At 42.2% G+C, this 27,899-nt stretch overlaps 1 protein-coding gene across 3 annotated transcripts in view; it reads left to right on the top strand.

The window, feature by feature from the left end:
- Positions 1 to 27,899, top strand: part of GAB3 (GRB2 associated binding protein 3) — a 102,925-nt gene that overhangs the window by 66,968 nt on the left and 8,058 nt on the right. Inside the window, exons 2-7 of one of the 3 annotated variants that reach the window (XM_058196539.1) lie at positions 4,135 to 4,261; positions 6,661 to 6,877; positions 10,240 to 10,712; positions 15,266 to 15,321; positions 17,401 to 17,656; positions 26,212 to 26,293. In XM_058196539.1, the coding sequence (XP_058052522.1) occupies positions 4,243 to 4,261; positions 6,661 to 6,877; positions 10,240 to 10,712; positions 15,266 to 15,321; positions 17,401 to 17,656; positions 26,212 to 26,293 (1,103 nt within the window). In that variant the 5' untranslated portion in view covers positions 4,135 to 4,242. The remainder of the gene's footprint in view (positions 1 to 4,134; positions 4,262 to 6,660; positions 6,878 to 10,239; positions 10,713 to 15,265; positions 15,322 to 17,400; positions 17,657 to 26,211; positions 26,294 to 27,899) is intronic. The other 2 variants (XM_058196538.1, XM_058196537.1) reach the window with 2 other exon arrangements.

Genomic DNA, 27,899 nt, shown 5'->3' with positions numbered 1-27,899 from the left:
CCCCTGGAGCCGGGGGAGGGCAATAAATGGTCCTCCCGGGCCCACCATGCCATCCGGTGCCAAAAGCGGGGGTGTTGCGTGCGCATGCGTGGGGGCATGGGGCACGTTGAATTAGGGGTATGGGCATGCGCGACATCTCCCCCCCCGCGACCCCCACTTTTGGCACACAACAGCAAAAAGTAGCTATCACTGCTCTAGAAGGTACAGTGAGTAGTTAACCCCTCCTGTCCGTCTCCCTTCCCCCTGCCCATACTTCATGGCAGACTGACAGCTAGTAAATGCGAAGCTCAAGTGTATGATGGCAGTTCTGACAATGGAATTTGCAAGAGAGAATGGATGCGTTATTTTAGAGAAACAAGATGACCGTGTTGAATATCCCATTGATTTCAAAAAGTTGGATCTGAGTCACTCGCTTCATGTACAGCAGCCTTCGGAAATAAGACCCCCCCCCTCCCACTTTGACACTCTTTCAAAAGGCCTTCAAGACATGGGAGCTCCTGGGTGACACGGAGCCCAGTAAGTGCTTGGTTTGATTGTTGTCACCAAAGGGGAGGGTTTGTTGGCTTTTGTATTGTGGTTTTATTTTGATAGGCTGCCCATGCCTGGAGTCACTGCAAGTAAGTTGGGTGACTATATAAATCTTCTTAATGATCAATTAATAAACCAGCAGCTACTATCTATCCCTAGTCAGAATAGACAACAGTGATATGAGATGATTGAATGTCTGGAGGATGTCAAGCAAAGAAAAAACATGATCAAGTTCTTTGATGGCTGCATCGCACCACTGCTGTCCTTCCTGGTTAGGGAGAATGGGAGCTATAATCCAAAATATTTTAGCGGCTCCCAGTAGCTGCAGGTTTATTAATTTTTCATTAAGAAAATTTATATGGCTGCCCAACTCACTGACTCAGGATAGCCTATCAAAATAACCATGGTGGTGCACTGGTTAGAATGCAGTATTACAGGCTATCTGCTCACCGCCAGGAGTTCAATCCTGACTGGCTCAAGGTTGACTCCGCCTTCCGTCCTTCTGAGATCAGTAAAATGAGGACCCAGATTGTTGGGGGCAAGAGGCTGACTCTGTAAATTTACAGAGAGGGCTTTAAAGCACTATGAAGTCTAAGTCTAAGTCCTATTGTTATTGCTTATTGCCACTGTCTTTCACGTCAGTTTAAAGTGCAGAAAAGACCTTTAGATCAGGGTTGGCCAATCTTGGCACCTTTTAAGACCCATGGACTTCAATGGCTGGCTGGGAAATTCTGGGAGTTGAAGTCCACAAGTTTTATATTTGCCAAGGTTGGATACATCTGGTTTAGAGGGAGGGAGGAAAGTCCAGCGAAAGGTTGGGTCATCTGCCTTTTTCAGCCCCCCCCCAGATGGCTTGAACGCTGGTCTTGCCAACTTTGAAAAAGCAGGCAGAAAATCCCTGGACTTCTGACCAGTTGAGCCTGCAGATGTTAGTGAGCAGCTCTTTCCATAAGTGTTGATGCAGAAATTAGTGGCTGGGTAACCTTTTTCAGCCTGGATGCTTTCAGGTATGCCGGCCCATGAAAATCCCTAGGTGGGGACATCAGATTGGGAAAGGCGTATGGATACGTTTAGAAAGGCATCTCACATGGTAATAACATATGAAAATGTTACCAGGAGAAGACATCTGTCTTGACAAACATTCGTCTTGCTATGAAACATGAATATTGCCATCTGCTGGTCAGAATGACTGATCGTTTTTTTTAGTTGGAAACCTTGCCATGAATACAGGTGGTCCTTGACTTACGACCACAATTGAGCCCAAAGTTTTTGTTGCTGTGAGACAGTTGTTAAGTGAGTTTTGCCCCATTTTATGACCTTTCTTGCCACCTTTCTTAAGTGAATCACTGCAGTTGTTAAGTTAGGAACACCTGGCTTCCCCATTGATTTTGCTTGTCAGAAGGTCGCAAAAGAGGATCACGTGACCCCAGGACACTGCCACCGTCATAAGTACGAGTCTGTTGCTAAGCATCTGACTTTGGATCATGTGAACATGGGGGTACTGCAATGGTTGTAAGTCTGAAAATCGGTCATAAGTCACTTTGGCCCATCCTCAACAGTCCTTCCAGCCTGCCATAGCAAATTACAGTTCAAATGTGTGCATAGTTGAAACCTAGATTGTGTAATGTGAGAATGCTGAAATTTCATTAGCTTCTGTATGAAAATCATGGAATCTATTACTCAAATTAGTGACTTTCTAGCCTCCTGTAATGATAATGTTGAAATGTAATGAGTTTTGGTAGCCTCATGGAATTGGGAACAATATGAAGGAATTGGTGTTACCTATTGACACCAGGGGCATGGTGGGTCAGCGGTTAAAGTCACTTTAGCTTGTCAGCTGGAAGCCTGGGTTTGAGACACCATGCAAAGGGTTGAGCTCCCATCCTCGCTCCAGCTCCTGCACACACACCCCAGCAGTTTGAGAGCATGCAAATGCAAGTAGATCAATAGGTACCACTCTGGTGGAAATGTGACAGCACCTTTGCATTTAGTCATGCTGGCCATATGACCACGAAAATGTCTTCAGACAACACTGGCTCCCTTGGTTAGGAAATCGAGATGAGCACACCCTGGGGGTCAATAGGTAAAAGTTTCCCCTATCCAATTGAACGTGACTGGACAGGGGAAACCTTTACCTATTGACACCCAGGTTCTGTAAAACAATTGCTGGGTTTTGGCTTAAATCACTTCTGTATTTTTGAAGTTTTTTTTTTTGAAAGAGTGCCTCGAACACCTGGAGCAAGTGTTTGGCTGCACAGTTTTCAACAGTCTTCCCACAATATAAACACTCTGCTTCTTGGAAATGTTGCTTTAGTTAATATCTTGGCCTCTTTTCCTCTATAATGTTTACAGATTAGGGAAGTCGAATTTCTACATAGTGTAAACACCTGGTGGCTTTCCATAACAAACGTTTAAATGTATTTATCTTTCAATTGTCGGTTGAACACTGCTGTGAGAAACAGGGCCTTCTCACCCTTGCAGGGGAGGAGCTCTTTTTGTGACCACTTTCCTTTAAAAAAAAATAGTTAGGAAAAAGAGAGAAGAGAAAAGTCATTGCTCAGGACTATAGACAGCTCTTATCACACAGTTGAAGCTGAATGGTTTGTCTTGCTACAATAGCTGGACACGTTCCTCAGCTATAGACAGAAATCTATCTATAGCAGACTACTTGCACCATAAAATATAACTGGGAACTATTAGGAAGGCATCATCTTCATCCTCTTTCTCTTGCACAAAGTATTTTTTTTATTTCTTTTTGTCACAACAGTATACACAAACAATTATCATAGATAAAACAACATATCTTGAAGAATATATATATATATGTATATATATATGTGTGTATATATATGTAAAAAATATGCATCAACTATATTAATTTGATATAATGAAGGGAACAATAGGACAGGAACGGTAGGCACTTTTGTGCTCTTATGCACGCCCCTTATAGTCCTCTTAGGAATGGGGTGAGGTCAAGGGTAGACAGTTTTTGGTTAAAGATTTTGGGATTTTGAGTAGAGACTATGGAGTCAGATAATGAGTTCCAAGCATTAACAACTCTGTTGCAGAAGTCATATTTTCTGCAATCAAGTTTGAAGCGGTTGACATTTAGCTTGAATCTATTTTTTGCTCTTGTAATATTGCGATTGAAGCTGAAGTAGTCTTTTATAGGAAGGATATTGCAATAGATGATTTTGTGTGTTAAACACAGGTCATGTCGAAGTCGACAGAGTTGTAAGTTTTCTAATCCCAGGATTTCAAGTCTGTTGGTATAAGGTATTTTGTTGTTTTCGGAGGAGTGAAGAAGTCTTCTAGTAAAATATTTCTGGACTCGTTCTATTGTATTTATGTCAGAGATGTGGTATGGGTTCCAGACGGATGAGCTGTATTCAAGAATAGGTCTGGCAAATGTTTTGTATGCTCTAGTTAGTAGTGTAGAGTTTTTACAAAAGAAGCTGCGTAAAATTAGGTTTACAACTCTTAGGGCCTTTTTTGCTATGTAGTTGCAGTGGGCTTTGGCATTAAGGTCATTTGATATGAGTATCTAAAAAGTATCTAAACTGCTTTATCTCTTGCTCCTCTGGAATGTACCTCCTGGGAATCCAGACCACATTCTATCACAGGATGGCTCCTTCTGCAAATATCCTCACCCACCACTCCACTGCAACCCTGTAAGGGGTCTGAAATGGGTCACCCAGCTGACTTCTGTGCCTAATGAAGGTCAAGAATACGGGTTAGTATTAGAATAACAATGTTGGAAGGGAGCTTGGAGGTCTTCTAGATCAACCTTTCTCAATTAGGAGTCCCTATACTGGGGTGTCAAACTCAAGGCCATGTCCAGCCCACGGGCTCTTTAGATCTGGCCCATAGGGCCACCTTGGAAACAGCAAAGGACTGACCCGCAGTGCCACAGCCAGTGAAAACGGAGCTCGGGAGGGCCCACCTCAGCTCCATTTTCGCTGGCAGAGGATTGCAGGAGGCTGTTGCAGCCAAAAACGGAGCTCAGGAGCCTGTTTTTGCTGGCAGAGTGCTGGGGCCACCACAAGTGATGTCGAGCTGGCCATGTCCACCTGGCTCCCCGAGGTCAAACACAACCCTGATGTGGCCCTCAATGAAATTGAGTTTGACATCCCTGCCCTATACCATTCTGGGCAAATGATTTTTAAAAGCCTCCAGTGATGGAGCATTCACAACTTCTGAAATGCAAGCCGTTCCACTGGTTGATTGTTCTAACTCTTAGGAAATTTTTCCTTAGTTCTGGGTTGCTTCTCTCCTTGATTAGTTTCTATCCCTTGCTTCTGCCCTCTGGTGCTTTAGAGAATAGCTTGACCCACTCTTCTTTATGGCAACCACTTAGCTATTGGAACACTGCTATCATGTCACCCCTCTAGTCCTATGTTTCACTAACTGGACATACCGAATTCCTGCAACTGTTATTCATACGTTTTAGCATATGTTTAGTTTTCTCCCCACTCCTAGTCCAGCACTTTAAACCCTAAATCTCACCAGCCGTCATATGTGTGTCAATGTAGATCCTTGTCTCTATAAAAAGAGGGACCACTGTCAATCCTGATATAGCAGATTTCTTAAGGCAGTGGCCCCCAATCTTTTGGGCGCCAGGGACCAGTTCCGTGGAGAGAAGTTTTTCCATGGACTGGAGGGGGCGTGGTTTTGTGTGCTGCCTTCATCCTGCCAATGGGGCTTCACTTGTTTACGCGGCTTTGTTTGTGGCATGCTGTTGACCGGTGCCAGTCCACAGACCAGGAGTTGGGGGCCCCTGTCTTAAGGCATCAGCAGTTGTTGATCTGAATAGCCTGAAACGAAGGGTTCACCATTGCATAACATGTAAAGCCGAAACTGCCTATAACGAATGTGTGAATATGTGAGTGTTGGAGAATAATATTTCTGTGGCCAATGTGTGTGTATCGGTGTGTGTTTCTTTCCCAGAGCTGCACATACCATTAAGGGTTTGATCCACCATCTGTCGGTCTGTAGATCTCAAAAAAGTTGAAATGTATTTTCTGTACCTCTCCTGTCCCTGAACTTATATTTATATGCTCGGGTTAGAATTTCAATGTCCTAACCACCTATGGTACATCTGCATATCCACTGATGGAAAGAATTTAAGTGACACCAGTTGTGAAGGCCAAAAGAAAAGTACAGTTTGTGACTGTTTACGAGCAAGACTTAAATCTTGAAATGCTATATTCCAAAGTGCTACACACAATATCCGTTCCTTGGCAAACGAGTTGTTGCTGCAATTGTATATTTTGGCTTTGCAGGTTTAAATCAGATTCTTTCACACCAGTCCAAATTGAAAGAACTTCTGTCCCCCAAAGGGCCTTTATTTATTGTTGTACTGTTAATAAATTCATCTGCAGGGGTACTTTTATATCACAGTCATCTAGGTCAGGGGTCTCCAATCTTGGCAACTTTAAGCCTGGCGGACTTAAACTCCCAGAATTCTGGGTGTTGAAGTCTGCCAGGCTTAAAGTTGCCACGGTTGGAGACTCCTGATCTAGAGCAGAATTCCTCAGCCAGCATGCTTTAAGGTATGTGGACTTCAACTCCCAGAATTCCCCAGCCAGCGTGCTTTTAGAAGTGTGAATTTTAACTCCCAGAATTTGCTGGCCAGCATGTTTGAAGATATGCAGACTTCAGCTTGCTTGGTAGGAAATTCTGGGAGTTGAAGTCCAACATCTCTTCAGGCTGCCAAGATCTACCTTGTAGAGACCTCGGTCCACGTTTCAAAGCCCCAAGGAGCCAGCAAACCCCTGTAAGGTTGGTGGCAGATGGTGTCAAAATACCGAAACGTGTGTCTTTAAGAAGCCTTCTTTTCAAGTTAGCCGAGATGATTAATGCCTTTTTTTTTTCCCCCTGAAACTTTGGGCGACAAAGAAAACAACGTGGAACACATTGATTGTTTCAGCCCAGTTTGGCCTGGAAGGATAGGCTGTCTTCCAAACCTGACCTCATTTTCCATGTTTGTCCCAACAGCTTCCAACACATCGACAGCAGGCAAGAAAGGATAAAGAATGTAGGCTGCAAACCCTCAAGGCTTTGTTGTAGGGGAAAATCCTACACCGTTCCTGAGGATCCCTCCTAAGCCAACTTTTGCTTTCTTTGCTGCAGATTCAGGAGACAGCCTGTCCCACACCACGTCTTCCCCACAACCTTCTCCGGCCATTTCCGCCCACGCGTTGAGGAGTGCCAACCCGTCTCTTACCTCCAACCACGCCATTGCCGATGCTGCAGCAGCCGAGGAGACGGCCAGCGAGTCGGAATCTGTCTTTCTGCCTGACTATCTCTTTTTATCCAACTGTGAGACTGGAAAACTCAGCCATGTTAGGTAGCATTATGCTGTTGGGTGCCAAATTTTATTTATTTATTTACTTATTTATTTATGTATTAAGTGTATTTGCCGCCCGTCTCTGGGCTGCCTTTGGGGTAGAACTGATGAACTCCCTGAGTCTTAAACCATTTATTTATTTATTTTATTTATTTATTAGATTTTTATACCGCCCTTCTCCCGAAGGACTCAGGGCGGTGTACAGCCAATTTTAAAAACAGTACAATATACAATTGAAACAGAAAGTTAAAAAACATATTCTATAGATGGCCGAAATTTAAAATAATTAAATTTAAAACCCTTAAAATTCATAAAATAGTAACCCCAGTTAAAAGTAATATTTAAAATTTAAGCCAGTCCCGCTTGAATAAATAAGTGCGTTTTCAGCTCACGGCGGAAGGTCCGAAGGTCAGGTAATTGACGCAAACCAGGGGGAAGCTCGTTCCAAAGCGTAGGAGCCCCCACAGAAGGCCCTTCCCCTGGGGGCCGCCAGCCGACATTGCTTGGCGGACGGCACCCTGAGAAGACCCTCTCTATGTGAGCGTACGGGTCGGTGGGAGGCATATGGTAACAGCAGGCGGTCCCGTAAGTACCCGGGCCCTAAGCCATGGAGCGCTTTAAAGGTGGTAACTAGAACCTTAAAGCGCACCCGAAAGACCACAGGTAGCCAGTGCAGTCTGCGCAGGAGCGGTGTTACATGGGAGCCACGTGTGGCTGCCTCAATCACCCGCGCAGCTGCATTCTGAACTAACTGCAGCCTCCGAGTGCACCTCAAGGGGAGCCCCATGTAGAGAGCATTAAACCATGATTGGTGGCTTAGCAAAATTTATCAAGTCAACCCCTGGGGTTTTGTCATTTAACCACCACAGTGTGAATCCATCTGTCCTGAGTAAAATGTGATTTTTTTCCGCTGTGTTTTGGAGCCCGGCAAGGTTTTTCTTGGCAAGGTCCCACCTTGTTAATGGTTCTCCTCAGTCTCTTGTTTCTAATCCTGTTGCAGTTACACGAAAGTAGAGACTTATTCTAGCTGGTATCACAGCCTGATCTGAAGTTTACTGGCAGTACAGGTAGTTATAGTTAAGTACTGTAGTTCTTGAACTCAGGGTGATTTAGGCATTTGGTTTAATGGTTAAGGCACCAGGGTACAAAGTGGGAGTTCTAGTCTCGTCTTAGGCAGGAAAGCCGGCTGGGTGACTTTGTTCCAAACACCAGGAGACAGTGAGTTCTAGTCCTGCCTTAGGCATGAAAACCAGCTGGTGTCCTTGGACCAATCAGCAGGAGACAGTGAGTTCTAGTTCCGCCTTAGGCATGAAATCCAGCTGGGTGACCTTGAGAAAGTCCCTCTCTCTCAGCCCAACTACTCACAGGGTTGTTGTTAGGAGGAAAAAAGGAGGAGGAGGAAGATGTGTTGGATATGTTTGCCACCTTGAATTTTTTTGTAAAAAAATAAAGGCAGGATACAAATAAATAAATAATCAATCCTGGGGATTGTGGAACAATTTGGCAATTATTTGTATGTGGCTCCAGTTTATTTGTTTACTTAGAAAATTTATTTAGCCGCCTACTTACTCACAGTAACTCTAGGCAGCTTACAAGCCATAAAATTACACTACAGAAAAAAATTAAATTAAATTAAATTAAAAAACAATAACCCCTCACCCCCCTCACCCTGTCAACAAGACACAGTCTAAGTTTTGCATGCCGCTGCTTAGATGCATGTGTAAAACAACATAGTTTGTTTCCTTTGTGACAGCCGTGGCATTATTTGAGCGTGGATAAAAGGGTAAGGTAGTAAGGACACGATGGCTCAGGGGCTAGGACACTGAGCTTGTTGATCGAAAGGTCGGCAGTTCAGTGGTTCGAGTCCCTAGTGCTGCCGTGTAACGGGGTGAGCTCCCGTTACTTGTCCCAGCTTCTGCCAACCTAGCAGTTCGAAAGCACCTAAAAAATGCAAGTAGAAAAAATAGGGACCACCTTTGATGGGAAGGTAACAGTGTCCGTGTGCCTTTGGCGTTGAATCATGCTGGCCGCATGACCATGGAGATGTCTTCAGACAGTGCTGGCTCTTCGGCTTTGAAACAGAGCTGAGCACCGCCCCCTAGAGTCGGGAACGACTAGCACGTATGTGTGAAGGGAACCTTTACCTTTTTAAAAGGGTAAGGTAGTCTTTGCGTTACAGTCAGCGACCATTTGAAGGTAAGACTGAGTCTCAAAAGGTACAATCCAGTTCTGAAGTTCTAGCAGCTGCCCTTCCTGCAGTGACATGAGCCTGTTTTGGGCCTTTGTCATCTTGCCCGCATTTATGGCTGTTTACAGCCTCATATGATCACAGGACTGAAATTATTTTTTGCTGAAAACTGGACATTGGTTTCTGGTTTTCGGCAGAAACGCCCCATAACAAATAATGGGTTTGCTTAATGACAGTAGAGTCACTTGGTCACTTGTAAGGAGTGCAAACGTCAACTCCCAGAATTCCCCAGCCAGCATTGCTTTAAGAAATGTGGGTTTCAACATCCTGGCTGGGGAATTCTAGGAATTGAAGCCCACACATCTTAAAGTTGCTTAGATAGAGAAGCCTTGCTTTAATTATGCTGAGAAAGCACCATTTTTCCTGATTTGACACCCATGTGGATCCCAATGGACAGAAATGAGTTGAGCTGAAAATGACAGAAGGCAGAAATATAAAATTAGGTGTCACAAAAGGCAGAACTTCTGAAGGATCAACAAAACATCCGTGTTTTCTAGCCCCCAAATCCCTCCTGTTATCTCTTGAGTTTTCAAGTTTTTTTCCTTACCGGTGAAGGTAAAGCATCCATACAGTCCTCGACTTACAACAGTTCATTTAGTGACTGTTCGAAGTTACAGTGGCACTGAAAAAAGGGACTTATGACCATTTTTCACACTTACGATCATTGCAGCATTCCCACGGCCATGTGATCAAAATCAGCTGCTTGGCAACCAACTCACATTTGCGACAGTTGCATTCTCCTGGGGTCATCAGTGGGGAAACTAGATTCACTTAACAACCGTGACACTCACGTAACAACTGCAGTGATTCACTTAAGAATGAAAGATCATAAAATGGGGCAAAACACATTCAACAAACGTCTCACTTAGTAACGTACATTTTGGGCTTCATTGTGGTCATAAGTCAAGGATTACCTGTATCTGAGGGAAAACCTTCGCATCCTGTCAGTAAATATTAGAAACAAACACACCTATTTCTTGGCGTTTTCTCATGTCAACACCGCAGGACTTGAAGATGCCATTGAGCCGTTGTGGTGGGAGGAGGCTTCAAAAAAAAAAAGGGGTCCTGGGATTACACCTGTTTCTGAGTTGGTAACACCTTTCTTCTCTTCCAGGTGCCACAGTTGGTCCAATTCTGACCGCTCTCTGGAGAGGACGTTATCAGATGATGTCTTCTTTGACTTTGTGGCTTCTCAGTCCTCGCTGTGCTTACAGCTCTCTGGTGGCCTGCTTCAAGAGATGGTCCAGCCAACGATTCATGGAATCCTTCCAAGAAACACAGATTCAAGCGGACCTCCTTCTAGTGACTTCTCTTCTTCCTCACCCTTGTCAGGACCTCCTGCAACACCAACCATCCTAGCAGAAAAAAGCCAGAATACTCTTCCCTATGGCTTTACCGAACTTGAGATTTTGGCTAAGACTCCCCCTCCCAGGCCACCAAAGCCGTCACACCTGCCAGACAGAAGAGCTGAAGAGCAGGCTGGTGGGGTCCTTCAGAATGGACATGCAAGGATCTCCAGTTCTCCAGGCACCTTCGTTCCAAGGAGGATCTCCCTCTCTGGATTGGACAGCATGAAGAGTTGGAGAGGTAAGGGACAATTTGGAGATCCCAGAGTTGGATTATTAAAATATGTGCCTTCTTTGTCCCCCAACACGATGGTGATCTTATCCATTCAGTTATGTCCGACTCTTGGCGATTCTATGGGCCAGATCTCTCCACATTTTCTGATCTTGCATTGCTTCTTTGAGTTGTTCTATGCTCTGGCTGGTATCAGCTTTGATGGTATCCAGTCACCCTCTTCTTTGATGGCCTGTTTCCTTTTACCGCTAACTCTTCCAAGCATCATTGGTTTCTCCAGTGAATTCCCCTGTGTGACATGGCCAAATTGAGTGAGACACAGTTTTGTGATTTTTGCCTTCCCAGTGTCATATCTGGTTGTCATGCGCTCCATATTTGCTTCTTGGTCACCTTTGTGTCCAAGGAATACACAGGAGCCTTCTCCAACGCAACAGCTCAAGTGAGTTGATGTTTTTCCTGTCTTGCATTTTTAAGGCCCAACTTTTTGAAAGTCCTCCAACATACAAAGTGTAATATTCTCCCCACAGTTGTCTTTTATGGACCCCAATTTAAATAGGTTGATTGGGACAGGGGTCTCCAACCTTGGTCCCTTTAAGACTTGTGGACTTCAACTCCCAATTCTGGGAGGAACTCTAGGAATTGAAGTCCACAAGTCTTAAAGGGACCAAGGTTGGAGACCTCTGGATTGGGAGACCAGACAGAGGCTTTATCATCAGCATAACAAGCTAATTACATAGGTTGCGTTCTGTTGGGTGCAGGCAAACAGAACCATTCATGAATGATCTCAAACAGAAGCTTCATTGCTAGCCACCAATATTACAAGAATCTCCCCAGACTGACTGCTTTCCCTTGGCGTCGGTCAGATAAGGCTTTGGGGATTCTGGGGGAGATCAGGCCCGCGTCGCTTTCTGCAGTGCAAGGACTCCAAGCTTAGCCCCCTCTTAATGCCTCCCTCCAGCCTAGATGACCCCACGGGATCAAACAACATTGCTCAAAACTTATGGGTTAATTTGTGATGCAAAATGTCCCTGCAGCTCAGCCAATTTAACACAGGAGCAGGCAGGCAATGGCAATTTAGTCTTGATGGCTGCCTGCTAACCTTGAATTATAGGCAACGTAACATCAAACTGTCCTCAGAGCCTATGAAATTCCATCTCATAACAATACAGCCAACATGGTCATCAATTATCAGTCACAGAGGAGATCCACCCCTGTATTAGGAAATCTGCCATTGAGGAAATAAGTGAGACAGTGCTGGCTTTTAAAAGGACTATAGGGACTTTGCATCTATTTTCTTTTTCTTTCTTTTCTTTCCTCTTTCCCCCCCCCCTTTCCTTCTTTGAACAGACGTTGTCTCTGCATGGACGTTTGGATCCTGTTTCTAACCCTTGCAGAGTAAAGAACCAGCCTGCTTATCAGTGTCCTGAGCAATTCTTGGAAGCTTTTGAGAGCAACACCCATCCTTGGAAATGTTATTCTTCTTAGTCATGACTCTCGAGTTGTGTTGGAAAGGAGCTTGCTAAAAGGGTGTGTGCTGGTCGAAGCATAAAAACAAAACACGTTCACACATACACTGATGAATTTTTCCAAATTTTACTCTTTCACAGTAGACTCAACTCCAGCTCAACTTCAATCACATAATATGTGCTCCATCTAACTTATCATATGCAGGTAGTCCTCGACTTACAGTAGTTCATTTAATGACCATTCAAAATTGCAACTGAAAAAAGTGACTTATGACCATTTTTCACACTTACAACCATTTGCAGCATCCCCATGGTCATGTGATCAAAATTCAGACACTTGGCAGCTGGTTCATACTTATGACGGTTGCAATATCCCAGAGTCATGTGATCACTGCGATCTTCTGACAAGCAAAGTCAATAGGGAAGCCTGATTCACTTAACAACAGTGGAAAAAGGTCATAAAATGGGGCAAAATTCACTTAACATCTGTCTTGCTTAGCAGCAGAAATTTTGGGGTCAATTGTGGAAGTACGGTGAGGACTACCTCTAAGAGATACTAGCATATATGTTATATCTGATAACATCTTAGAAATTTAACAAGTTAGCTGAGTAAATATTGTGATTCTAGTTAGGGCTGACACGTAACAAACTAGGATTGAACAAGCAATAATGGTTACCTTGCATTAAAGTGTAAACCACAAGGTCTATGTATAATTCAGTCCTTTATGCAGGTAGATCATATTCTAACTCATCATGGATGAGAAAGATCAGTAATGAGTGGCCCCAAGATCTGAAAGGGGGGGGTCTTGAGAGGCCTCATCCACAGTAGTTCACCCCACCAAAAACCTCTCCGAAAATAGACTAATAGATGGTTCCCAGTGGATGCCTTTAATTTGCTTGGTTACTCCTGCATTCAGTGAAAATGTTAGAGATACAGTATTAGGGCAGAAATCATGGGCATACAATCCTCCTTTGATATTTGTAGAAAATATCTACAGACCTCTCGCATCCTGGACATAAACTGTTTCAACCCCTCCCCTCAGGACGCCATTATAGGGCATTGCATGCCAAAACAAGTAGACACAAAGACAAAGTTTTTCCTCCATGCCATCAATCTGCTGAACACCTAATCCCCATAGTTTTGTTTTATGCCTAAGGATATTTACCCATGTGGAAGAGCTGTACTGCTATTATCCTTCTCATCTTTCCTACTACCTTCTCCTATTGGCATTTTATAATTTATCACTTAGTTGTTTGTATCTTATGATTGATGATTGTACCTTATGATTTATGACTTATCACTCTGTTGTTTGTACATACACTGAGATCTTATGCACCTGATTAAATTCCTTGTATGTCCAATCACATTTGACCAATAAGAATATTCTATTCTGTTCTTTGGTACCAGCCGTGGTTTCGATTGCTACTGCTAATTCTACGCTTCCAGTGGCATCTGGATCCATAGGAAAAATAATAATGTACCTGATCTGAAAAATACATTTGCGATCATGTGCTAAGGAATAGGATGGGAGCTTTTAATGGAGACCAAATTTAGAAATTAGGGAGGAAAGAACCAAAGGAAGAGGGCGAAGTCAAGATAACCAGAGATGGGAATCCGTTAAATCTTTCTTGGAACTGCATTTGGAATTACAAGAAGTGGTAAACGACACAGTGCTTGCATTGACCACATGTTCTGAACTCCAAATGCCTCAAGTTCAGATCTTAGCACGCATTCAGGTCTGAATTGTTCAAGTCCAATAAAGGAAGAAGAATGGTTAATCCTATGAAATTGCTGCATTTTTCAGAGTGATGACAACAGCATCATTATGAAAGCTCTGCCCTTGTTGCATGTATGTGCAACGCACAGTGCACACACAAAAGAAGATGGGGTTCTCACATCCACACATTTATTTATTTTATTTTATTTAATCATATTTATATACCGCCCTATCTCCCGGGGGACTCAGGGCGGTTAAATGTCATGTTCTTTATTTTACTTCCGTCCACCCACAGAGGCTGCTATTGCAACATATATGATCTAGGAGAAGTGGCAGAACCTGGGGACAGAGTTAAGAGAGGGATCAGCCTAGAATCCCTGCGTAGCCACAAGCAATCTAAGTTCAAACCCCTCTTGAATTCCATTGAGCCTTATCTAACTCCAAGCAGGTGCTAAGATTTCTGTGTATAGGCATGAGTAGCAATAAAACAATTTAATTGGACCTTCAGGTGTGGACCTTTACTCCTGACACATTTAGACTTGAACCTCTTGAACAGAGGCTATGTCCATATGATGGAGGACTAATTGAAGCAATGGAACATGTTATTCTCTATGGCCCTCTTTATGCAAGTGTTCACCAGGAATTATTATTTCCACTCTTTACTAGCAATAACAATAGCACCTACATTTATATACCACTTTAGGTGCTTTACAGCCCTCTCTAAGCAGTTTACAGAGTCAGCCTCTTGCCTCAGTAATTTGGGTCCTTATTTTACCCACCTCAGAAGGATGGAAGGCTGAGTCAACCTTGAGCCTGGTGAGATTTGAACTGCCAAATTGCAGGCAGCCAGCAGTCAGCAGAAGTAGCCTGCAGTACTGCACTCTAACCACTGCAGTACTGTGGCTCATTTACTAAATACATTATCCTGGTCATTTTGATTTATGTTATCTCAATCAAATCAATTTTGTTTTCTTGACCATAGTCAACTACCATTGTATACTCTGCACAGCACTTCGGATTAACGTCAACCCTTTTTAGAACTTGTAGAATAACTATATTTTTGCTTTTATCTTAATTAATTGTGACTCTCATCACAATTAATTGATTTGATTTGATTTTACCCCAAGGACTTATTTTGGGGTAAGTTCATGTTGCATGTTCTATAATACTTACCATGGAGTAACTTCAACTGCACTCCATTCAAGTCAGAATGGATTTTAGCCCCGGTTAATCAGCTAGAATTCGAATTTCTTCCAAATTGCATATTGTACCACTGCTTAGAATAATCCCTCTTTCCTGCTTCATAAAATATTGTGCTTTTCTTAATTTAGCAGTTTCTTCAATCATGATAAATTGCCTTCTGCTCTTTGTTTTGCAGCAGACATGGAAGAAAATTCTTTACGGCGCAGGGATAAGAGGTTGAGCTTGAACTTGGTAAGTGTTGCTTTCTCTCCTACACACACTTTACATAGTGGTTTTGACAGGGGAGGTTTTAAAAAATCTGCACCAGTTGCCATATAAATGTAAAAGAAGAAAGAAACAGCCCCTGATACGAACTATAATCAAAATTGTCCCAAAGGTACTTTTTTTTTTTCCAAAAGACAACTGGACTTTTTTGGGTTTTTTCTTTGAAAACATCTCACTTCTCATCCAAGAAGCTTCTTCAGTTCAAGAAAGTCCAATTACCCCAACTAATGGTTTCCTTAATTATGGTTTACTGTAAAAAGGACAAGTTCACAAGTGACACGGTCAGGTTCGCAGGCCATTGTATGCCACAAGTAAACAAGCCACATTTTAGCTTAGTATCTGTGTGGAACAACCCTTAATCGTTTTGCCCAAGGTTTGACAAATCGGCTGGAAGAAGAAACTGATGTAAATTTGCATTTGCTCCAAATTGGCAGGCAGATGAGCGGAGCATCCTGTAATTTTATCTGGAAGGTTTTCAATCCTGTAAATCTTGAGGGAATGAGCAACATGATTTGTCATTCTAGTCGCTCTACCTGTAGATTGGAACTCTTTTCACCTTATAAAAACAGAAACTTTGATAAATACCTACACATTACTAAAACTCTCCTATCTGTCACCTTCAGTTAGCCAAAATAGTGCATTGTTGGGCAAATAATTTTTGCATCAAGGTGCCTAAAATGCAGTAATTTAAAGAATGGGTACAAAATTCAGCAGCCATTACTGCAATGAAGTTGAAATTTCAAGGATCTTCAAAACAGTTGTATTGGCAAACTTGTGGCCACTGCAATAGCACCATGGTCAGCTATGATCACATGATCATGATTTCCAGTGCTTCCTGTCAGCTTTCCACAAACAAAGTCAATGGGGAAGCCAGCAGGAAGTCGGAAGTTGTTTCCATTTTTGGCCACTTGTGGTCATTCTATTTATTTCTTTGGGTAAATAAATATTGACAAGGCTGGTCTAAAGGTCATAGGTTTTCTAGGGATCAATTAGACTAAAAGGCCATCTGGAGAACCCATGACTTTTTATATTCAGAATAACAGAATTGGAAGGAACCTTGGAGAACTTCTAGCCCAACCCCCTGCTCAAGTAGGAGACCCTATATCATTTCAGACAAATGGCTGTCTTGTCTGTTCTTGAAAGCCTCCAGTGTTGGGGCAACCACAACTTCTGAAGACAAACCATTCCACTGGTTGATTGCTCTCACCAGTAGGAAATTTCTCCTTAATTCCAGGTTGCTTCTCTCCTTGATTAGTTTCCATCCATTGTTTCTTGTTTTGCCTTCTGGTGCTTTGGAAAGTAGGTTGATCGGTTGACCTTCTCTTCTTTGTGGCAGCCCCTCAAATATAGGAACAGTTTAATTGGAACAATTCAGCGGAACCAAATGCTATCTCTTTTAGGCAACATACCAATGGTCAGAGATCTGGAGAAATTTCCATAGTGCTTGGAGCCAGGAAAGAAGGGGGTCTGCAAAACCCATAGCCAAATTGAGAGAAGATGGGCGGGTTTGTTTGTTTGTTTGCTTATTATTTAGAGGATTTATATGGCTGCCCAGGCACTCTCAATGACTCTGGGGGCTTACAGGCAATAAAAAAACCCATATAAAAAGAATAAAAAGTTCAGGGTTTGCTGAATGCTTGTCATTGTTGAATGGCACTCAATTTCCAATATCCAAAGGGCTGCCAGAAAGAAGAGGGAGACAACTTATTCGCCAAAGCACCAGAAGGCAGGACAAGAAGCAATGGATGGAAATTAATCAAGGAGAGAAGCAACCTAGAACTAAGGAGAAATTTCCTGACAGTGAGAACAATTAATCAGTGGATAGGCCTACCTCCAGAAGATGTGGCTGTCCATCACTGGAGGCTTTTAAGAAGAGATTGGGCAACTATTTGTCCAATAGTAGAGGGTTTTTCTGCCTTAAGCAGGGGTTTGGACTAGAAGACCTCCAAGGTCCCATCCAACTCTGTTATTCTGTTACTAACTTCTGATCTGGAGATGTCTTGCTGATCATGCTCACTATCTTCTCTTCTGTCTCATTTTGTGAAGCCTTGCCGAGTGAGCCCTTTCTACGCCTGCGCGTCAAACAACTCCGAAGACAGTTACGTCCCCATGCATCCAAGCGCCTCCCCACCTATTACAGGAACTGAGTGCACCCCTGATGGCTACATTCCCATGAATCCAGGATCGGCTACTTTTGCTCTTGCTGAAGTTAGCACAGAAAAGCTCACCAGCCCCTTGCCTGAACTTCCCTCTGACTTGGAACCACCTCCAGTGAATCGGGATCTTAAGCCTCGGACAAAATGTAAGCGCTCCTTCCCCCTGGTATTTCCGAAGGATCTCCCTAGGAGGTCTGGAGAGGAAGTGGACATTGGAAAGACTAAGCCAAAAGAGCTGAGAGAGATGTCAGTTCTAGGATAAGAGACCAGATCCGGGATTAGCACTGATGAACCCTTGTTTTAATTTCCTAACGTGCCTGTAAGGGAGCAGGGTGTGAGGTTCCCGTCTTCCATTGAGAAATCATCTCTCTAGCAGCTTTCCTAGTTTCCGCATTCTTCAATTATAGGTAGTCCTTGACTTATGACTGCAATTGAGAATTATGGTCATAAGTCATGGCAGTCTTTAAAAAGGTCACCATGCACCTGTGCCCAATTTTATAATCTGGGTGCGGGGTTTTTTGTGATCGTTAAGTAAATGCCACATTCATTAAGCGGACACTGTGACCGTTAAACAAACCTGTTTTCCCCAAAGGGACATATTTTTTTGCCAGAAACTGGAAATAAATGCTAGAAACTGGCAAAAGAATGCCGAAAATTGTGGTCACTAACAGTAGGATGCTGTAAACAATCATAAACATGAACTGGTTGCCAAGCACCCCAAATACAATCATGTGGCAGTGGGTATCTGTGCCTGCAGCCACTGGAACTTCGAAAATGGGCCATAAGTAACTCTTAGGAGGTCCTTTGTAACTTTGAACTGTCGCTAAACAACAGTTTGTTAAGTGAGGACTACCTGTTAACACCAAGAGAAGTTATTTTTTTTATTTAATTTTGTCATAACAGTATACATAAACATTGTCATAAGTAAAAAACATATCATGAAAATATATATATATATAAGTAAAGAATATGCATTAGCTATATTAATTAGATATAATAAAGGGAACAATAGGACAGGAACGGTAGGCACTTTTGTGCTCTTATGCACGCCCCTTATAGTCCTCTTAGGAATGGGGTGAGGTCAATAGTAGACAGTTTTTGGTTGAAGATTTTGGGATTTTGAGTAGAGACTATGGAGTCAGGTAATGAGTTCCAAGCGTTAACAACTCTGTTGCAGAAGTCATATTTTCTGCAATCAAGTTTGAAGCGGTTGACATTAAGCTTGAATCTATTTTTTGCTCTTGTAATATTGCGATTGAAGCTGAAGTAGTCATTTACAGGAAGGATATTGCAATAGATGATTTTGTGTGTTAAACACAGGTCATGTCGAAGTCGACGGAGTTGTAAGTTTTCTAATCCCAGGATTTCAAGCCTGGTGGTATAAGGTATTTTGTTGTTTTCGGAGGAGTGAAGAACTCTTCTAGTAAAATATTTCTGGACGCGTTCTATTGTATTTATGTCAGAGATGTGGTGTGGGTTCCAGACTGATGAGCTGTATTCAAGAATAGGTCTGGCAAATGTTTTGTATGCTCTAGTTAGTAGTGTAGAGTTTTTGGAAAAGAAGCTGCGTAAAATTAGGTTTACTACTTTTAGAGCCTTTTTTGCTATGTAGTTGCAGTGGGCTTTGGCATTTAGGTAATTTGATGTGAGGACTCCAAGATCTTTGACAGAGTGAGGGTCGTCAGTAAGGTAATGACCATCAAGTTTATACTTGTTGATAGGATTCTTTTTTCCAATATGTAAGACTGAGCATTTGCTGGTAGAGATTTGGAGTTGCCAAGTTTTAGACCAATTGGAAACTAAGTTGAGGTCTTCTTGAAGGGTAGAAGTATTGTTAGTGGTATTAAATAGTTTGACATCGTCAGCAAAGAGAACACAATAACTTGAGATGAGGTCGCAGAGATCATTTATGTATAGTATGAAGAGCGTTGGACCAAGAACACTACCTTGGGGAACGCCACTTTTGACAGGAACAGGATTTGATATAGCGTTACCAATTTTGACCACTTGTTGTCTGTTTGACAGGAAGGCGTTTATCCAATTGTGAAGAGGTCCCGAAATGCCGTAGGATTTTAGTTTGAGGAGTAGTTTATCATGTACTACTGGATCAAAAGCTTTGCAGAAGTCTATGTAGATTGCATCTGTTGCTTTACCTTGATCAAGGTTGGTAGTCCATATGTTTTTGCAATGAAAAAGTTGTAAATTACATGATAATTTTTTTCTGAAACCAAATTGTTTATTAGAGAGAAGGTTGTTTGTTTCAAGGTGGAGTGTAATGGATTGGTTTATGATAGATTCCATTACTTTGCATGAGACACAGCATAGAGAGATAGGTCTGTAATTTTCAACTAGGCTTGGATCTCCTTTTTTGAAGATAGAGATGACTGTGGCTAGAGACCAGAGTTTTGGAAGGGAACTAGTTTTGAAGGCTTTATTAAAGATTATGCTTAAGGGTTCAGCTACATTAATTGAAAGTTTTTTTAAAAAGCATGCACATAGTCTATCTGGTCCAATAGATAATGATGGTTTCAGGTTGCGAAGGGCTTTTTCAACATTATCTTCTGTGAAGTCTATATGTATTAGGTCGTTTTCTTCTCTGATGTTTATATGAGTTAAGTCGTTGTTAATATTTTTGGTACGATTGGGGAATGTTGGATATGAGCCATCACTGTTTACAAAGACTGAGCTAAAGAATGTGCTAAAGAGGTTTGCTTTAACTGTTTCGTCAGTACATTCTTTGCCGTTAGGTTCTTTTAGTGGTGGGATGGATCTTGTTTCTTTAAATTTATTGTTCACAAAATTATAGAAAGAACGATTGGAATTAGTGCGTAGAAGGTCTTCTTCTTGTTTGGTGTGGTAAGTGTTACATTCTGTTTTTATTTGATTGCAAATATTCTTGTAGCGGTTTTTGAAGTTTGCTACATAACCCTTTTTGTTTTTTTTCCAGAGGGATTTTTTTTGGGATTGCAGCTTTTTTATTGATATGGGTAATTTGCTTTTCTTTTTGATTTTGGTGGTGATTTGTGGTACGTATAGTTTGATGATTTTATTGATTTCAAGTAGGAATACTTTATAGTAGTCTTCTACAGTGATACAGGTTGAGAATAGATTTTGCCAGTCAAGAAATGAGAGATCATTGTTTATAAGGTCATAGTTGGCTTTTTTAAAATTGTAGTTTGGAGTACTATTGTTGTGATGATTTATGTGAGGGCATATGTTTAGATAAAAGTCTATCATGCAGTGGTCACTGTTGGAAAAGGGTTCTTTTACTTGTAGTCCATAAATTGAGTTCGCATTATTACAAAAGATAAGGTCGAGGCAGTTCATGAGTCTAGTATTGTTAGTTACTAGTTGTTCAAGACCTAGGTTTGTAACTGCGTTATATAGTGTAGTATGGATTGGTTCAGTTGTACATTCATTTGTTGTCCAGTTTATAGAAGGTAGATTTAGGTCTCCCAGAAAGATGAGAGGATATGGGCAAGAGATAGCTCATGTTAGTAGTGAGGTTAACATATTTGCATGAGCGATGTCATAGTCAGGGGCTCTGTAGCATAGTATGAATCTAAGTGTGGTGTTGGTGGACAGATCACATACAATAGTTTCAGGTAAAGAGAGTTTGTGTGTAACTTGAATATTTTTTAAGTTCAGTGATTTTTTGTAAAAAATAGCTACTCCGCCACCTCTGCGGTGTTCACGATCTGATCGAAGGACTTGGTATTCTTTGTTAAAAATAATAGAGTCATTGAAGGATGAGTTTAACCATGTTTCGCAAACAAATATGATGTCAAATGTACCATTGTTTAATAAGAGGATAAATTCAGGTAATTTGTTTACAATACTTCTTGCATTTATTAATTTACATTTGAGACCTGTAGTATTTAGTGTAGGAGAGGTAAGGGGCGTGCATACCTAGTTTTGATTTGTGGTTGATTGAGGGTTTTTTGTAACAGGTGGTGGAATGTAGGTTGGTTGAGCAATGTTTATTAGGAGGGAATAACTGAGAAGAAAGGCTAAACGCTTGGGAAAAGGCAGAAAAACAGAAAGAAGGCAAGGAAACTTTCAGGGTATCAGCGGATTGCTTTCAGGATAAGTACAATGAAGTCCCAAAGGCAGATGACATGGACAGTAGCACATTTGGGGCTTGTCCAGATCACACAGGCAAGGATAGGAGTCATGGCCACAGATTAGTTGGTGGCTAGATTCCATAGTGAAAGAGAGAAAGTCACACTGCAACTTTGTGCAATTAAAATTGCACAATTAAAGCAGGTGCTTTTTCAACAAGCACTTTCAAAAGTGCTTTTTCAAGAGGCAGCTGAACTTTTGCTTCCCATCCAAGAAACTTCTCATCCAAGAACCATTCTTCCGAAGAAGGTTCCTGGATGAGAAGTGAAATGTCTTCTAGGAAAAACAGCATCGTTTTGCCTCTTGAAAAAGCACCTTTGGGGCAACCATGACCTGGATAAAGGAGAACCTCCACAGACAATCAGAGTAAAAAACTGTTTCTTGGGAGAGTGACAAAGACAGACTGGTTTAAAACCCTGTTATTGCCATCTACTGAAAGAAACTCTGCCCTTCAGTTAATCACAAATGTAAAAATCCCAGAGTCCTGCAAAAATCTCCTCCAGACCTGCCAAACAGGTTTTAAGATCAGTTGGTCACTAAACCTCATTCTTCAAAAAGAAACTTTTCAAGTTCTTTGGCGTTACCTAAAGCTTAGACATTCTTCCTCACCCCCAGCACAATTCTCACAGTTGCCTTTAACAAGATTTGTTGAGATGAAAGGATTAGAAGAATTCCAGCATTTCTGAATTCTTTGTGCTTGAGAACCAATTATCCTCATGTCTTTAAGGAAGATACTTTCTTTTTCTAACAGCCTTTTGATTAATTGGCAAAGAGGTGGGATCTCTTCCTTGCTAATGAGAAAGTTTGAGCTTGGTTGTTGACATAACTAATCGTTGAAACTCTTGTCTGGCAACCAATTCTGAGAAGATTCAGGACAAAGAATCTTTGCAACATTATTCCTCTGAAATTATCATCCTAGCGTTCCTGATAAGCTGTTTCTCTTCTTCCACAAATATCACATCATTTTGTTAATTCTCTTCTAGTTGCGAAGAGATTCATAATGCATATTAATCCCAGCAGGACTCTAACTTGTTTCACATGATGGTTAAAAAGCTGGAAAATCAAATCAGGGGAGAAAGAACAAACTCTCCTTCTAACATGCCCTAGTTTCCACTGTCTGTGGCATTCATTTCTAATCTGTTATTTAAGCTTCCGTTTGATCTCCAAAAGAGATAAAGGCAATGGGATACAGGTAGTCCTTGACTTACAACAGTTCATTTAGTTACAGTTCAAAGTTACAACGGTACTGGGGAAAAAAGTGATTATGACCATTTTTCAGACTTACAGCTATTGCAGCATCCGCACAGTCACATGATCAAAATTCAGATACTTGGCAACTGACTCATATTTATGAGTGTTGCAATGTCCCAGGGTTCCCTTTTATTTATTTTATTTATTTATTTATTTTATTTATTTGTCAAACACAACAGTATATATAAGTATAAGCATGAAATAACCATACAAATTGGATACAATCAAAGGGAACATTAGGACAGGAACGGTAGGCACGCTGGTGCTCTTATGCACGCCCCTTACAATCCTTTTAGGAATGGGGTGAGGTCAATAGTAGATAGTCTTTGGTTAAAGCTTTGGGGGTTTTGGGAAGAGACCCCAGAGTCAGTAGTGCATTCCAGGCATTAACAACTCTGTTATTGAAGTCATATTTTCTACAATCAAGATTGGAGCGGTTCAAATTAAGTTTAAATCTATTGTGTGCTCGTGTATTGTGTATTGAAGCTTTTTGTAATCTTCTGACCAGCAAAGTCAATGGGGAAGCCAGATTCACTTAACAGCCGTGTTACTAACTTAACAACTGGGGCAAGAAAGTGCATAAAATGGTGCAAAACTAACTTAACAACTGTCTCACTTTACAAACAGAAATGTTGGGCTCAATTGTGATCGTAAGTTGAGGACTGCTTGTATTTATTTATATATTTTTATGCTGCTCATCTTCCGTACAAGATAACTCTGGGCAGTATCCACATCTTATTGTTACAGACAGACCCACCTTAGTTGCACGTTCTATTTATTCATTCTCCTTAAGAACCACATAGCCTGGGAATCAACGGAAGTGATTTGTTTAAAAAAAAAATCTGTAATTCTGTGTTCAGAAACCTTACTTTATTCCCCGTGTCATTCTGATGCAGACAGCCTTCAACTTAGGGCAGGCTCCAGTACTACCGTATGTTGCGATGGCTATAAAGCAGATCAGCTGTATGATCAACCCAATTTTGTGACATCTTTTGTGGCAGTCACTAAGTGAAAGACATGGTTGTTACATAAACATTGGGCGAGCAAAGGCCACTTTGGGGCTAAAAAGTCATAAAACATGGTCACGTGACTGCAGGACACTGCAAACAGCTATAAATATGGACTGGTTGCAAAGCTAACTAAGGAACTCTGGGAGTTGAATTCCACAAGTCTTAAAGTGGCCAAGGTTGGAGACTTCTGATCTAGTCCAATCCTGCTCTAGCAGGACATCGTTAGTGAGTTTCTGTCTTTTGATCCCCCAGTCACATAGCCACGCCCACCCAGTCACATGACACCCCCCTACAAGCCACGCCCACCAAGCCAGGCCCACAGAACCAGTAGCAAAAAAAATTAGATCTCACCCGACTGGTTGCCAAGTCATGTGACTGGAGGGAACAGCCATTGGTACTTCATAACTGAGTCCTAAAGAATCCCTGTGGTGGTCCATTATAATTTTGGAGTACCTGTAATCATAATTCAAGGAGTGCCTGTATCCCATTGCTTCCATATGGAAAACCATCAGCTCTTAGAGAAAAAGTCAGGTAATCTTGCAATTGTTTCATTTGGACACCCCTAATCCATCTCAAAATCCAGCTTGCCCAATAACTTAGGTTAACCTCTTGGTTAAGTTTGGACTCGCAGCTTGGCCAACCCAACAGTCATAACTGAGAAGCAGTCTGGCACATGAAAGCTCCTACTGACTTTTAAAGGCAGGATCATTAAAATAACTGCATTCCTTTTCTTTGAATCATCAACACAGAGTGAACAATATTGATGATAGAGCTCAAGTGTGAAATTCAGAGTCTCCATGTCTGAAAGCCAAAGATCTCACTTCCCCCACCCCACCCCAATTCATAGCCCCGGTTAAAGGTATCCACTCACCTTGTTAGAAAGATGTTCCAAATTGGCAACACTTAACTAAGAATTCTTTCTACATGAGCATCTCACCTAGATCATCTTCTCCAGAGTAGGTACAAAACTCTGGAGCAACTTGATCATTTTGGGCCACGTTGGTGCCTCGAGTCACTTGACTTGCCCAAATGATGGACTGTAGTACCTTCTCTGACCTTTATGAAGGTGGTGCTGCAGCTCAGGAAAAAACAAGCCAGTTTACTCATTGACTTGCCTTGGTGTAGAGAGAAGCAAGATGTAGGCAGCTGGATGGTTTGCATTTCAACTCCCCATGGAAGTTATAGTCTGAACCTCCAGTTGAGCTCCAGGTTGAAGTCCCACAGGGTCAAATACTGCTTATTTCTTGTAAATATAGGTAGTTCACAATTTACCACCACAACTGAGTCCAGAATTTTGGTCATAAGTCAGTGCAGTTATAAGTCAAGCAATCACGTGGCCAAAACTGCCCATTTTACTACCATTTTTATGATGGTCGTAAATCAAGTCACTGGAGTCCATAAGCAAAATATGTGGTGGTTAAGCAAATCCAGCTTCTCCAATGGGCACATGATCTCAGGATGCTTCAACCGATCTTAAAGACGAGCCAGTTGCCAAATGCCTGGATTTAAATCAAATCAAAATCAAAATCGGAACAAATAAAAACACTCAAGGAATATCCAGTTAAAAACTCTAAAGTAAGGTAATAAATAGCAGATAAAATCTATATTAAAATCAATGTGTCAATTACACATGGTCTAACTATATATTATAATATTAATACTTAAATTGTGAAGCCCATAGTCATTAAATACTAAAATGCAAAAGACTAACAATACAAAAGGGTTTGCTACATTAGTTAAATACCGTATATACTCGAGTATAAGCCGAGTTTTTCAGCACGTTTTTTGTGCTGAAAAACGTCTCAACTTATACTCGAATATCTCGACTTATACTCGAGTTTTTTTTCTTCTTCTTTTTTTCACATTATACCGGATGGCGCAAACTTGGCGGGCTTTTGCATTAGCGCGGGGAAGCCCTGCCGGTGCAGTGAGAGGGCGGGGCGGGGGAGCCGTCAGCCTTCTCGGCTGAGGGAGGGAGGGTTTCCCCCACCGGGAGCTGCCTCATTTCCCACCCTCGGCTTATACTCGAGTCCCCAGTTTACCCCAGTTTTTTGGGGTAAAATTGGGGACCTCGGCTTATACTCGGATCGGCTTATATTTGAGTATATACGGTAAATGCCCGGATTGCAAACATATGACTACATGGTACTTAATGGTTATAAAAGGGAGTACAAGTCATAAGGCACTTTTTTCAAGGTCTTCGTAACTGAAGTTGTAAGTCAAGGAATGGACTTGTTGTACAGCTACTGAATTAAATTGAACATGTTGAAGTTCTTCCTGTTTTCTGGTGAATCAGATGTTTTCTCTTTCACCCTTAGTCCGACCGCCTCCGCTGGACCTGCGAAACCTTTCCACCATCAGAGAACATTCTGCCTTAACCAGGACATGGACTGTGCCTTAGTAAGTTGGAATTAAAACCTGTTGGACTTTGTAGAATTTACTTATGACAAGGACAGATGGTTAATCTCAATGGAGAGGCCTCTGGTAAGGTGGCTTCACCCATTGAAGTCACAGATTGGGTTGATACATCAAGCCAAGTTGCTGTTTGTCTGGTTCTGGATTGAGTAACTCACAAAGGGTTGGATTCACACTTGTTGATTGGATTTGCACCCCATCTTAACCAGGTCAGAGAAAGATGCAATATATATAGCATGATTTTAAGAAAAATTCTGAAATTCTTGCTTTTCCATATTTTTTTCTATGAAGATGCAAACTTGCCTATCAGTTGGCATGACTCTCTAGTGCCAATCACAGCATGGGGCCATCACCTGGATCTGCTCCTTCTGATCCAAGATATGGATTCACGTGGGCTAAATAAAAGCTGCCGTTTTTCCATTACCAATTTTTGCAGTGCCAATCACAATTCTGGTACTCTGTGCCATGACTGTATTTAGTAGTCTTCTTCCTAGAGTTGTAAGGGGGCCAACGTGGCTCATACTCACCCTCAAAATCCCCAAATCAACTTTTTCAAAGAGTAATGTCAGGGTTTTCAAGAGGAAGGAAACTCAAGGATGAGAACTTCCTTGATCCTACTGCCATGACAACATTTTTAAAATCCCTCCATTCCAAAAATGAGACAAGGACGATGTCCCTAGATGGCATCTTGCAAATATCCAGTAAGACATAGAATAACAGAGTTGGAGGGGACCTTGGATGTCAGCTAGTCCAACTTCCTGTTCAAGCAGGAGAGTCTATACCATTTCAACAAATGGCTATGCAGTCTCTTCTTGAAAGCTTCCACGACTTCTGAAGGCAAGCCATTCCGCTGGTTGATTATTGATCTCACCGTTAGGAAATTTCTCCTTAGTTCTAGTTGCTTTGCTCTTTGATTAGTTCCATCATTTGTTTCTTGTCCTTCCTTCAGGTGCTTTAGAAAATCGTTTGCCCCCTGTTGTGTCTTGTTCGCTCTCACCGCAGCTGGGGTCTGCTTATCTGCTCCCGAACATGGAGGAATGTATGCCTCCCGGCCCCAGTTCTGGCTCCATGCCCAGACAAGCTGCAGAGGAGGGGGCACCTCCCGGTCCCAGCCCTGGCTCCATGCCCAAGCAGGCTCAGAGGAGGGAGCACCCCCCGGCCCCAGCCCTGGCTCCATGCCCAGGCAAACGGAGCAGCTAGACCCCTCCCCCTCCTCCACAGCATGTGAGCCTGAGGAAAGTTTACTTCCAACAACAGCTGATTGGAGTGACCCTCGCATCAGAAGATTGGATAGGCGGAGGCAACAGAAGGAAGGGAGGGGCAGGCCTTAATGAGTGCTGAGTCATGGAGCCACACCCCATGGCCTATATAAAGGATCTGCTTTCTGGCAGTCTCTGAGTCAGGCAAAGTCGAACTTATCTTGCTGAAGTCACTTACTGGTCTCCTGCCTGCTCTGAGGACTTTGCTAGGACTTTGGGCAGAGCTGCAGAGGCAAGCCTGATTCGGATTTCCCTGACCTGGCCGTCAGCGGAGGAGTGGGACACGACACCCCCCTTATCTTTCTGGCAGCCCATCAAATACTGGAACACTG

This window comes from Ahaetulla prasina, chromosome 11 (genome assembly GCF_028640845.1).
Source record: "Ahaetulla prasina isolate Xishuangbanna chromosome 11, ASM2864084v1, whole genome shotgun sequence".
In the NCBI taxonomy this organism is placed as follows: Eukaryota; Metazoa; Chordata; class Lepidosauria; order Squamata; family Colubridae; genus Ahaetulla; species Ahaetulla prasina.
Note: the sequence above shows the minus strand (reverse complement) of the source record. Positions and strands in the feature narration are given on the sequence as shown.